Source organism: Acipenser ruthenus, chromosome 1 (assembly GCF_902713425.1).
Source record: "Acipenser ruthenus chromosome 1, fAciRut3.2 maternal haplotype, whole genome shotgun sequence".
In the NCBI taxonomy this organism is placed as follows: Eukaryota; Metazoa; Chordata; class Actinopteri; order Acipenseriformes; family Acipenseridae; genus Acipenser; species Acipenser ruthenus.
The window spans coordinates 20,801,637-20,815,479 of record NC_081189.1 but is presented as its reverse complement, the minus strand read 5'-3'; the positions used below and the strand labels follow the sequence as shown (position 1 = coordinate 20,815,479).

At 34.3% G+C, this 13,843-nt stretch overlaps 1 protein-coding gene across 2 annotated transcripts in view; it reads right to left on the bottom strand.

Moving 5' to 3' along the window:
* The window catches only part of LOC117973179 (tyrosine-protein kinase Fer-like), a 96,719-nt gene that overhangs the window by 24,413 nt on the left and 58,463 nt on the right, over window positions 1-13,843 (bottom strand). For both annotated transcript variants that reach the window (XM_059021219.1, XM_059021225.1), the window contains 4 exons: window positions 11,295-11,351; window positions 10,044-10,159; window positions 9,379-9,473; window positions 3,433-3,556 (listed from right to left, as the gene is read on the bottom strand). In XM_059021219.1, the coding sequence (XP_058877202.1) occupies window positions 3,433-3,556; window positions 9,379-9,473; window positions 10,044-10,159; window positions 11,295-11,351 (392 nt within the window). The remainder of the gene's footprint in view (window positions 1-3,432; window positions 3,557-9,378; window positions 9,474-10,043; window positions 10,160-11,294; window positions 11,352-13,843) is intronic.

The window sequence follows — 13,843 nt, the reverse complement described above, 5'->3', positions numbered from 1 at the left end:
ATTTGTAGTTTCGAAACAGGGTACCATGCAGACATCTTTCCATCTTCATTGGCTGTGTTAATACATTGTTCAAGATTAACTATTTACCAGCTGACTGGGAACCATCAGGGTTCAACCTATAAAGGAAACTGTTGCAAAGAGGATATTTCAGTGGACCAGATTCTGGAGTTTCCTCTATTTTGATTGATTATGCATTAACCACATAGTATTGAGAAAGAGGTCTCAATGCACATTTGATGACCTTTGACATTATTTTTCAAGGGATTTCCAACTAAAAACGTAAAGGGTCAAGCAACCTACTATGGTCAACTTAAACTGGAATGATTAAAAGCCTAGACAGTCAAACAGCATGTTTACATGAGATCAAGTTCTCAGAAAACGAATGTATTCTAAAAACTGAAATCAGAAAATTGGTTTTCTGAAAACTGCATTTTTCTGTGTTTACATGACTTCGAACAGATAATCCACTTACACTACTGATAAATTCAACTGTATACATTTTTCGGAAAACGTAGAGCATTTGCGCTTACGCAGTAGCGACGGATGGGAACAGACAGAGCTTGGTTCAGTCTGCAGCAAGACTGCGGCATGAATTATCAAGTATTTTAGCACATTCTTGCAAATTCTTATGCTGTATTCAACACATTATTATCCTGTACATCTCTCTTGTTCTAATTCCCCTGCGTGTACAAACTGTCCACTCCTTGCAACAGCTCATGTTTCTTCTTACAAGCTGCTGTACCTTACATATGGTACTGTCAATTCTCAATGCATTTTATCTTGCTAGAATTCATTCACTGCACCAACAGTATAGGCAATTTCTGTGAACTATAGCTGTAATAATGGAGTTTTCATTTGATCAAATACTATTATTTTAATGAATAATACATCTTCATCTGTAACTAAACAAATGGATCCGTGTAAACTGATCGGCGACTGAAATCCGACATCCATTTAGAATTATTTTACTGATTTTTTTGTTTCAGACAAATAAAACACAAAACAGAAAAGCACAATTTGGACTACATATCATATAAATCAAAAATCATTAAGCAGTTCTCATTATGTGCTACTCTAACCTGCTTTTTATTTCCACCCTTACACAAGACGCTGTTCTATAAATTGCCAAGCAAAACTTAGTTATCATACTTTTTTTTTCTCCTCGTCTTGACCTTGTTTTCTTGATCTTTTTACAATCAAAAAATTAAGTTGTTGGGCTGTAATATTTCCAAAAGGTACTACTGTCCCCAGCATTTTGATCAATGGACATTGAAATAGGAATGAAACAAAACAAAAGTTGTTCTCCCAGCTCCCATTGCTCAGGTACTGAGTCTCACCTCTGCGTGTCCGAAAAGTTTCATCATTATTGCCACTGTTTTTTTTTTTTTTTTTCCCTGCTAGAAATATGGATATACTTGTTTGAATAATCACATGTGCGGGAATGATGTCAAAGTTTGCACATGTGCATTACAATATCAGAATACGTTTTCTGAAAAGTGTGTTTACAGGACATATATGATGTTCGTTTTCAGAATACTACTGGAATATTCTAGGTGGTGTTTCCGGAAAACTCCCTTTCGGAATTTTCCGACACGTTTTCGGAAAACTCTGTTTACATGATTTGATATGGGAATGACTTTTGTTAATAACCTTGCTGTTAACAGTGAGATACAAAGTAGCTCAAATTAGTCAGCTTTAAAGTTACACTCTTTGCATGCTGGACAAACTAGTATGAATACGTTAAAAAAAAAACAACAAAAAAACAAAAAAAAACATAACAAGCATGGAAAGAAACCATACACATTTAGATATAATATATTGCAACTCTCCTGTGTTGTGCCAAGAGTATGAGATCAGATTAGTTTGGATGGCTTCTCCAGCACAAACAAACACTGGAGGAGATAGCTGTATACATGCATCGTTTCTTTATGCAATTATTTGTCTGGATCTGTGAGGTAGGTTGTCATGATTGTTTGCTGCAAAGTTTTCAGAAAAGAAATCACTGCAACACAGCATGACAGGATGTGGTAAAGCACACAGAAGTGCACCAATACAGTTAGAAAAAAGGAACTCCTTTTACTTCAATAATTGATAGGCTGTGCTGCATTTTGTCCCTCAAGAAATGGATAATGTTAATAGTAACTGGCAGACAGAAATGTCGAGGAGTGTGAAATGAGAAGCAGTAGTCGCTTTGCATAATCAGGCATACTATTTGATCTATAACTTTTCAAACTTACAGTGCACCAACTGATACATTCACATGATACGTTGACTCAAGACAAGCGAAATAACAAGCAATATTACTGTAATATTTTTACCATTAGCTAGATAGATTACGTTTAGAATTAGGCATGTTTAAAATTCAAAAGGTAAAACACAGCACACAGTTACGTTAAAGAATCAGGAAGTGCAGTTAACATTTCTTAACACTAGAACCACCACAGTAGTCATTTTTACCGTTAAATATTCTCACTTTTAAAATGTAAATTACTCTGCATGTGTGAAAGATACGTGGCTTTTCCTAAATACATGTATGAAATACCCCATATATATATATTTGTAACCGAGCTGCTTCCACTCGGGTTCGTTGCCCCTTTAAAAACTGAACCAACACACACAGGAATGGATTTTTATGCGCTGACGCACTATTTTTAATTCACAAAAATGAAACAAACACAAAACAAACACCTATCTCTTTACGAGCACTAACTAAACTCTCCGGAACACCCTGAATATAAGTGGGACGGCTAAGCCGTTTCCCCACCAAACACAGAACAACAAAACAAAACCTCACCGGTTTAAACTGCATCCACCTTTTTCTCGACTGCTCGGAAGCAGAGTACCTCTTCTGCCTCCTTCTACTCAGCAGCCTCGAACTAAGTAACTGTTCTTCTCTTATACCCTGCACCTGGTACTAATTTACAATTGCCGCCCAGGTGCAGGGAATAATTAAACAATAAATCAATTAACAATTGCCCTGGGAGTGCATTTTCACATGTTTTTCTGCAGGGAAGAAATTAAGCCCCTCCCTGCTGTCTTACAATATATATATATATATTATATATATATATATATATATATATATATATATATATATATATATATATATATCATTTATTTATTTGTTTTTTTACTGATAACGGGTAGGTTCAAGAGCCACCTTACAAAACCAGCTTTATGTTTTGAATATCTGGGAAAAGAGGTTTTTGTTTGACTTCAATATAAATGGACAAAAACTCGATTCATACCTCTGACTGAAATTGTATTTTTCTACTGAAATACAAAATCCACATAGTTCCATATACCACAGACATGTTGGCATTGCACATGAATTAATTTTATATTAAGTTACAAAACTTAAATATACACATATAGAAAGCAGACACATTTTGACGAAGCAAAACTTGGTTTGTTTTAAAGAGATGTTCCTACCTGTGGATACAGTTTTTTAATTCAAGGTAAGCCATTCCTAAAGCAGCATCTAAAGCAAACTTCACCAGCTGTTTCGTTTTTAGGTCTTCTTTTTTCTTCCTCAAAAAGGAAAGGAAATCTCCTCCTAAAAAAAAAAAGGCATAATATAAAGCAACCACGGATCTCTACCAGGATTGTTAGTCTCTAACATAATGTTAATCCATACTGAGTCTTGGAGATTGAGGCTAAGGAAAATGTTTCAGTTCATGCAAATGTTATAGTTAGGTAACACAGAAATAAAAGCAGACAGTCTGTTGAAAGCACACATTGAAGGTTATCCTATTCAAAATAACACAAAAGATCGGCCACAAAAGGAGAATATGTTGGCAAGAAAGTAAGTAGTTAGAAAATACCCTAGTCTGCAATGTATGTAGTCACATGATGTGTCATGTGATCTACTAGACCTAGATAAGTTCTGTGTAAAATATTCAGCAACAATTAGGGAAAGCTGAAGGATTCACTGAATGAGTGTGTGTCTGTGTATTTCAGGACAATCTCTGTTTCTAGTTAAAGAGTGAACATGGCTTTCAGAGCAACAAAAAATGAGGAAATATCGTGCGGGCAGAACATACAGACAAAGTATAACATTCCTTGACTTGTCTACTGAAGAAGTCCTTAGTCGATTTATACTTTGATTAAACATAGTAACATTTTGGTTTATTTCCAACTAAAACATTTAATTTATTTGTGGTTTATTTTAAACAATACTAATTACCAGTGCTTAATTGGTAAAGAAAGAGGTGCCGGGCGCAAGCAATGACAATAATACCGTTCTTAAGAGGAGCACATTCAAAATCAAAACACATTTATTTGAAAGAGCATTGTACGTACTAGTGTTAGATTTTATAATCACGTATTCAACATCATATATGCAATGCAGTATATGATATATATATATATATATATATATATATATATATATATATATATATATATATATATATATATATACACTGTCTACATAGGCAAGCAACCCGTAGGGCAGAGGGGGCAGTGCCACTCCCTCTTTGGTGGGGACGGGGGGACAACTATGTATTTTGCCCGTCCACTTTTTTTGCTCTGTGTATATGCACTATTATTCTATGTTTTGTTATGGTTTGGCATTTAAATGGTTTAAAATGAAATAAAAAAAAGTGGAAAGGCATTCAGATGACTCCAGAAGCCCGACATTGATAAAATATCTGGATATATTTAACATTATCAGCGCTGTGAATGCAACAGAACCTGCAGTTTGTGGAGATCGCAAATAAATAAATAAATAAATAAAGACATACATACAGTTCTGTTTAGGTTAGATAGTTGTTAGCTTGATTTGTTTTTATTCTCTATTAATTCAATTCTATTCATTGAAAAAAGCAAAGAGAGAACCAGACCATTATTCTTGTTTTTATATACCTGTATATTTTTTGAATAGGGGAAGTTAGCAGGCAATTTTCAACACTAACCCTAAATAAAATGTTGTTCCTGTTATTAAGCAGTAGTATAATCGGAAGGAGTGGTATTTAAAAATAACAGATGCCAGTTTTCACTATAGTGAAGTAGGCTACAATATCTGTTTTCATTAAAAACGTGTTGTTTATTGAAATTAGTTCAGCTTTCATATTGAAGCTTGTTGTGTACTACTCATTCAGTCAAACCAAGCAGTGTAACAATTTGCTTGTATCATTTAAGACTTTTTCAAATCAGGTAAGCTTATTTCATTTGTGTATAAAAAATGACAATAGAGTCGCAGTCCTTCTTTCGCAGCCAGCGTCATCTTTATGGCATGTAATTGGTAAAGTAATGAAATGCCCCTGGCAGTGGACTGTCTCTGTTTAGCGCAAGCAAGAACTTGCAGAATGGATAAAACTGTGTTGAGAATGGTAAGAAAACGCATTTGAGAGCAAAACATTTAATGACATTTTTAACTTTCATAGCTGAAGAGGTTCTGGGGCTATGCCTCGTCAAGCCCAAATAATGCATCTTCATTTAGCAAAAAGTTGCGATGGTTCTATACCTCGAGAGAGTTCCTGTGTTAATTCCTGATTTCCTGTGTTAATTCATGTTAATTTATTCATTTCTGCAGCGCTGCGATAACTGCAGTTTCTCTACAACTCTTTTAGATTTCACTCGTGATTTTACGCAAACCATTCGCAACGCAGGCAGAGCTGCGAGAAAGATGAGAAAATTCGCAAGACCTTTGAATATTTGCCCGTAAGTTTTTAGAAAACACTTAAAATTGAAAAAGACGTCTAGACAAAATGTTTGTCCTTTAATTTTAGTGTACTTTAGTACAGTATTTCTAAATACAGCATCACTGAGTGTTTAATAGCTAGGGATGATACACTATAAATGGCTGTTTTAAGGACTGACATTTTCGTTACAGTGCATACTGTAACCTCTGGGTTAATGGAATTAGTCAATTGCATGTTTATGTCTATAGGTGCACAGCTGATAATTTACATGCTTAATGGGACCAACCCACTCCATTGTCAACTGAACTAAACCTGGATACACCTAGGGCTCCTGATTTTCTGTGTTTTACCCCAAATTTTACACTCACCTTTAAGAATTAAATTGATACCTGTTAAGCCATTTGGTTAACTCAATCACAACTGAGAAACGCGTTAATAGTAAAATTGATTTAATTTACTTATTTTTTCTGTGAAACAACTAAACAGGCTTTTAAATTGGCCAAGCCTTCATTTTTCATTTACAAGCAGAACGTACAAACGAGATAAACGACTAAGAAGTAGTTGCTAATGTATCTAATGTATCTTTTTAATGTATCTGATGTAAATGCATTAACAATTGCTGATGTATTTTATGCTATGTACAGTGCTTTGAGATGTTTTACAGGAAAGGTGCTACATACAAATAACACGGATTGACTGACTGAATCCTCTGCATGTTTTATCCACCCAGGTAGCACTGTGTGTCACTGTTATTCAGATCCTACTGGAATGTCAATTAATGACTGCTCTCAGTGAGTAAACACCTGCTTAACAACAGCTACATCGAGAACAGCTTTCCTTTGTCCTTGAAAGAAAAATGCTAATTATCTATTTTAATCGCACTAATTAATTCATCACGTCTGGGCATAACAGACTACATTTGCTGAAGAAATTCAGAACTAACAGCCTCTTCTCCCCAAGGGTAGCTGCTGTGCCTTTTACTAAAACGATGGGTGGTACATTCAATTAAGTCTTGTGTAAGTCACATTGAAAAGAACAACACCACCACCAATAAAAATGAATACATACTAGTCCTAAACACGATTTGAACAATTATTTCACTCTCACTGTATCAATTTCAAAAGATACGCTAATGAGACAAAGTTATAAAAATAGTATCAAGTGATTTCCTTCTTGCACAGCTTTCTAAAAAGAGTATGTAAAAAATGTGGTCTTTGCTAGTCTTGACTATTCCAGCAATACTGCAGAGTTCAAAATCGCCTAACGTGTCACTGTTACTGTCTGTACATCATACAGAAAATATATCCCTGCATGGCATAGTGGCATGCTTCCCAAACTGAAACCACAGAGCTGTCACCCAGGTGCAGTAGTTCACATTAAATATTAAAGCAGTAATTTTATTTTGCTTGATGGTGATCTAGGCAGCAGACCTGGGGTCAATGTAATTGTAATTGAACCTTAGCACACTTTTTTATTTATTTATTTTTTTTAATGTATGTTATATTGTATGTTTCTGTATTTGTACCTGTGATTATTGCTTCCTTATTTGGAATAAACACATGTTAATGTGTGTAGTTACATTTTAGTGTAACTGTAATCACTGCAGCATAATTGTAACTAATTGTAATTGAACACAATAGCATTGTAATTGCAATTTCAGCAAACAATTGTGTTTGTAATTGTAATTATAATTGACCACAGGTCTGCTCAGCAGTCCTGTTATGGTCCAATAAACTACTCGGATTGCAATCTAACCAATTTATTAATTTTCAATCTGATTGTATTTTATTTAGTTTAATGTATTTTGTGACTTTACTACATGCACATAACTACAGCATGCAATACAAAACAAAAATGGTATAGTACTGGCAATCTCAATTTTGCATTAGGCAACTGTGTTTCCTAACAAAGAGTGGACACCATTAAAGACGGGGCAGCTAAGGTATTGTAGTGGGAGCTTTATGTTTGACCTCTAACATGAAGACCATACTGCAGATGGTTAAGGTTTTAGCACAGCCTCCTGGGAGCTGTGTGTCTTACTGAAGTGCAATTGCATGCCTCATTCGCTCCCATAAATACATCAATACTGACCCTGCATTGTGGACCAACAACCTATAAAAACTATGTAATTGGAAGCATTTAGAAAACAACTCCACATTTTTGACAGATTAATGTTCCTGTAGTCTTCAGTTAACATGGCAAAATAAAATAAACAACAATCCTGTCTGAACTGTGTTTAGTTTGGTCACAAATAAAAAAAGGATGATTAATAGCTTAAAAGCATTTAGGCTTTTTTAAAGTCATACAACAGCACATTCAAAATCAAATGTCAGCTACACATTATCATTTAGTTTTTACTGTATACGCTGTGCTGAATGATTCTTTGTTTTATTGTATGGGCTGTGCTGAATGATTCTTTGTTTTATCATATGGGCTGTGCTGAATGATTCTTTGTTTTTATTGTATGGGCTGTGCTGAATGATTCTTTGTTTTTACTGTATGGGCTGTGCTGAATGATTCTTTGTTTTTACTGTATGGGCTGTGCTGAATGATTCTTTGTTTTATCATATGGGCTGTGCTGAATGATTCTTTGTTTTTATCGTATGGGCTGTGCTGAATGATTCTTTGTTTTTACTGTATGGGCTGTGATGAATGATTCTTTGTTTTTACTGTATACGCTGTGCTGAATGATTCTTTGTTTTTACTGTATACGCTGTGCTGAATGATTCTTTGTTTTTACTGTATACGCTGTGCTGAATGATTCTTTGTTTTTATCGTATGGGCTGTGCTGAATGATTCTTTGTTTTTACTGTATACGCTGTGCTGAATGATTCTTTGTTTTTATCGTACGGGCTGTGCTGAATGATTCTTTGTTTTTATCGTACGGGCTATGATGAATGATTCTTTGTTTTATTGTATGGGCTGTGCTGAATGATTCTTTGTTTTTACTGTATGGGCAGTGCTGAATGATTCTTTGTTTTATCATATGGGCTGTGCTGAATGATTCTTTGTTTTTATCGTATGGGCTGTGCTGAATGATTCTTTGTTTTTACTGTATGGGCAGTGCTGAATGATTCTTTGTTTTATCATATGGGCTGTGCTGAATGATTCTTTGTTTTTACTGTATGGGCTGTGATGAATGATTCTTTGTTTTATCATATGGGCTGTGCTGAATGATTCTTTGTTTTTACTGTATGGGCTGTGCTGAATGATTCATTGTTTTATCATATGGGCTGTGCTGAATGATTCTTTGTTTTTACTGTATACGCTGTGCTGAATGATTCTTTGTTTTTACTGTATACGCTGTGCTGAATGATTCTTTGTTTTTACTGTATGGGCTGTGCTGAATGATTCTTTGTTTTTATCGTATACGCTGTGCTGAATGATTCTTTGTTTTTATCGTATACGCTGTGCTAAATGATTCTTTGTTTTTACTGTATACGCTGTGCTGAATGATTCTTTGTTTTTACTGTATGGGCTGTGCTGAATGATTCTTTGTTTTTACTGTATACGCTGTGCTGAATGATTATTTGTTTTTACTGTATGGGCTGTGCTAAATGATTCTTTGTTTTTACTGTATACGCTGTGCTTATTGATTCTTTGTTTTTACTGTATGGGCTGTGCTGAATAATTCTTTGTTTTTACTGTATACGCTGTGCTGAATGATTCTTTGTTTGTTTCAGACCACATTATCTTTCTAAGTGCACACAGTAAACATATTGTAGATCCTTACCTGGAACAAGTTCCATTACAATGTAAATAGGCTGTCTTTGTGTGCAGACTCCTATTAACTTCACAATATTTGGGTGATCGTATTGCTTAAGTATCCTGTTTAAAGACAAGGAGCAGATAATTAATTTTCAAAAAAGAAATCCCACTCTCTGAATTATCATTAACTCACAATTACGTTCAATCTGTAAAATTAATTCAAACATAAGAAACATAATAAGCCACAGGTGTCAAGGGACTGTTACTGTGTGATATATTTGGAATACAATTTAAAAGAGAGAACAGTGGAAGTGTAGTTTTGTATGTGATTTGTGAATTTCCCTAAAAATATTTTTACTTTTATTTTGTTATCTTAGTGAATTTGACAAGTTTTTCTTAGACTGTGGATAGCTTTGTTATGATAATCCACTGTTACAAAAATGAAAAACAGGGTACTAAAAACAACAACAAAAGCAATAAAAGAGAGCGACAGCCAACCCTCTCTCTCAACTGCAAATTAGACATACATATTCCTTAAAAATGAATAATGGGGCTAGGTTTTCACATGAACGTCTGTTTCATTATCTGTACCAATGATTTTATTATAAAAATGAAATGATCATTGTGAAGTAATTATTTGTGTATGTACAGTATGCATGCAGCGTTCACCCACATATAATATAAACTCACCTTGCTTCTGATAAGAATTTTATTTTTAGCTCCTGTGGTAGATCTTCTTTACATGTTTTTACAGCAACTTGAGTTTTGTCTCTCAATGTTCCTTTGAATACTTCTCCAAAATTACCCTTAAAAGCAAACAAACAAATACCTGTAAGTATTGCATATCTGCTTGCATATTAACCAATTCATTTTTGCACTGTGGAATAGCATACAGCTATGGCCAAAAGTTTTGCATTATGTTACATTAACATTGAATTACATACTGCTTTATAGTTGCACATATACTTAAACTGAAAATGTAAAAAATTGAAAAATGTATGAAATACAGTACTACTATTATGGCTTCCGTTAAACTTATTTTCATTTTTGTAGTTTCTGTTATTAAAAGATCAAATACAGTTTATTTATTTATTTTATATTGTATTATTATTATTATTATTATTATTATTATTATTATTATTATTATTATTATTATTATTTCTTAATGTTAAAATTCTAGGTGATGCAAAATGTTTGGCCATAGCATACACATTGTTCATATTGTTAAGGCTTTCCTTTAAATCCTATATAAACACAAAAGTAAAAACAAACACATTAACAGGTTTGTTAAAAATTGGAACTGCATACTGTACAACAAAGAATTGCTAAGCTCGTCCTGAGCACCTTGGGCAGGGTTACGTGGTGAGGTAGCGCACATTATTTTCTTTCATAGTACACATAACACTACGTGTCTGAAAAGTTTGTTAAAATAATTGTGCATAATTGCAAGCTATCCTTTACTGAACACAAAATAAGTTGGCAAAAAACTGCACTTGCTATTGCTACAGGTATATTTCTTTCTTCATATCCAAGACTTTAATGTGTAAATATGTACAGCATTGTAATATCAATGCATTTTGTCTGAGGTGTTCTGCAGGAGAATGCTAAAAGAGGCAACCAACTATTTAAAACACATTTTCTTACCTCTCATTAGTGACTCCTCTCCACGGTATGAAGTCATTCATTTTATATTTGCCTTGATTCAAGTGAATTACTATTATTTTATTTATTTAAGGACACTTACTCTGTGTTTCAGAGTCTTACACCCACTTTCTATGCTTCTGTAGTATGCTATGCTTTCTTTGAGATTGCTGATATGCTAATGAAAGGTAAGAAAAACATTTAAATCACTCCTTGAAATACTTTGTCAATTGTACAACTATGGCAATAGAATAATTGAAATTAGTTAACATTTTTTTAAATAAAGACTTGAATACATACTTTGCCCAGTAACTCTGCAAGTGTTACATCTTCATGATTGAGAACCCATTTTTTATCCTGTAACAAGAAAAACAAAACAAAAAAATTGTGTTTATATATATATATATCTATCTATCATATATATATATATATATATATAGGATTCTGACAACTTAGGCAGGGGTGAAATTACAGGCATTATTAACATCAGGTAGATATATTATGTTTACAATTAGGCATGCTTAAAATACAAAGGTAGAGCACAGCTCACAGTCACACTAAAGAATTAAGAAGTGCAGTCAATGGATTTATTGACTGGTGAAATACAATCTGTAAAATGAGCCTTCATTATTGATGATGCAAGCAATTGTCTGAATCATTCAATGCACAGAGCAACTACTTCTAGTCAGTTTATTCTATTCACATGAGCCGCGATATTTCCCCTCAGGCATTATTTGCGCATGGTTATTAAAAACCGGAAATTAATGGTGAAAGTTGTACATTCAGCTATAGGTTTGCGTGGGGGCATTCAAACCGAAGCGTAAAAACACACACACGTCATTCAAAAATTGACTTGATAAAACAACCCTACAATTCTCCGACTTAAGACATCTTGGAATTATGTTTACAAGGTTGTACTGATGAAGTAAACCACCTCTCTGAAGGGGAAAACAACAAGCACTTGCATGGTCAAATAACATTCAATACTGGAGTAGTCAGCATTTAGTCTTACTGAGATGTACTGCAACAGCAAAATATAGAACATTTAAAAAAGACTATTCTGAAAAAAAACACACTACACATACTGTACAGTATTGGGTTTTAAAATGTCCAGTGAAGACAAGGTTCTGCTGCCTGACACTGCAAAAAACAGTTTTCTGCTGAACGATTCATAAAGTAGTCTTGGTATTTACTCTAAATGTTCTTTTTGATTCAGTTTTGTTGGAGGCTTTACAGAATATCTCTCTTGGATTGAAATACATCTAAGACAGACTCCTTCAGAGATAGGATAAGCTTCAACAGAGCAGACACATGCTGTACAATTTACTATGCCTCTGCTACTCAAATTGACTTAAAAAAGGAAGAGCAACTGCTAATCACTGGAGGCCTCAACTGCACTTTCAAACTACTCACAGGTTAAATGGGAAGCAGAGACCTAGGCCTATACTTTCATCAACTGTCTGTACTCCAACTGTCTGTACAGCACAACTATGAAACTCAAGAGGATGGAATAGTGGGGCTCAGCCTGCAGATACGTGGTTGGTCTTTGTCTAGCAGTACTGTAACTGAAAACTGCTTTCTCAAAAAAAATTTCAATAGGGACGGAGACCAAAAACGATGACTAAAAGAAGTATAAATTAAGTTGAATTTATCAGAGTTCACCAATAATAACTAAGACACATTATAACTATTACAAAATGCACTGTATTAGGTATTGCAATGGTTACAATAGTTCTTATTCAATTTTACATGAATTTATAATTTAACAAAACAAAACAAAAACACGACATAGCCTTCAATAGCGCAGCCATTACAATGCTTTAAACATCATCATGATATTGTTCCATAAATATACTGTATATGCATAAGTAGGTCCCCTTTAACCTTGTGTCCAGGTTTTTCAAATGATTGTAAATGAGAGCACTGGGATGAACTGTTCTCAGGAATCAGGATACTATTTTGCATTTTAAAATGTTATCAAACCTACTGAAAGTCACATCAAAATCACTGTATTTGAAGTTTGTTCCAGAATTGCCAACAAGAAACCTGCAGCTCTCTGAGGCGTCAGGGAATACAAGGAATGTCCTTTTAATTGTTTAAGAAACCTAGATTAGTTACCAATAGCCTCATTTGCCTGCGCACAATAGGTCTTGTCTTTTTGTGTCACAGTGTATGTATTAAAGGGGAAGTGACAATTTAGATCAAATTATTAGGCCTACGTTTATTGTTGTATAACACCATGTTATCAGAACTAGAAAGACTTCTCATTACAACCAAGCTGCTTCTTGGTAATAAAATGTGTTTATCATCTGTTACAGTTAAACAGAGCCCCATAATGTACTATTACTCAACACAGAGGATTAGGAATGGTTTGTCTTCTTCCAGGTCTACTGCAGTGCATATCTTTTACTTTCACCAGGCATTCCATCTTCAGGCATCTCTCATCGTCTCGCTCGCTGTAAATCGTAAGCCTCCGTTCTGTTGTCAATTTGGAGGCAGCTAAGTTCCAACAGATAGCTCAGCAGGTCTATTACATAGAAAGCAATGAGGCAGCTCATAATGACAGCTAAGGCTTCTCATTTTCTGTATCATACTTAGAAAATTGAGTTTTCCTTTATGGAGCTGGAAATGATCTCTAGCCTTGCAATCACATTTCTACATGACAGTGTGATCCTTTTTTTTACAGCAATAAGACCACTACTCCTGACAAGGAAGGAATGGGAGATTCTTCAGAAATGGGGTCCAATCATTGTAACACATGACAAAGACTGTAATAAAACATCTTATTGAAAACTGGACGTAGCATAAACTTTTGTAACATACGAAATGTATTTTATGAAATACTGCTT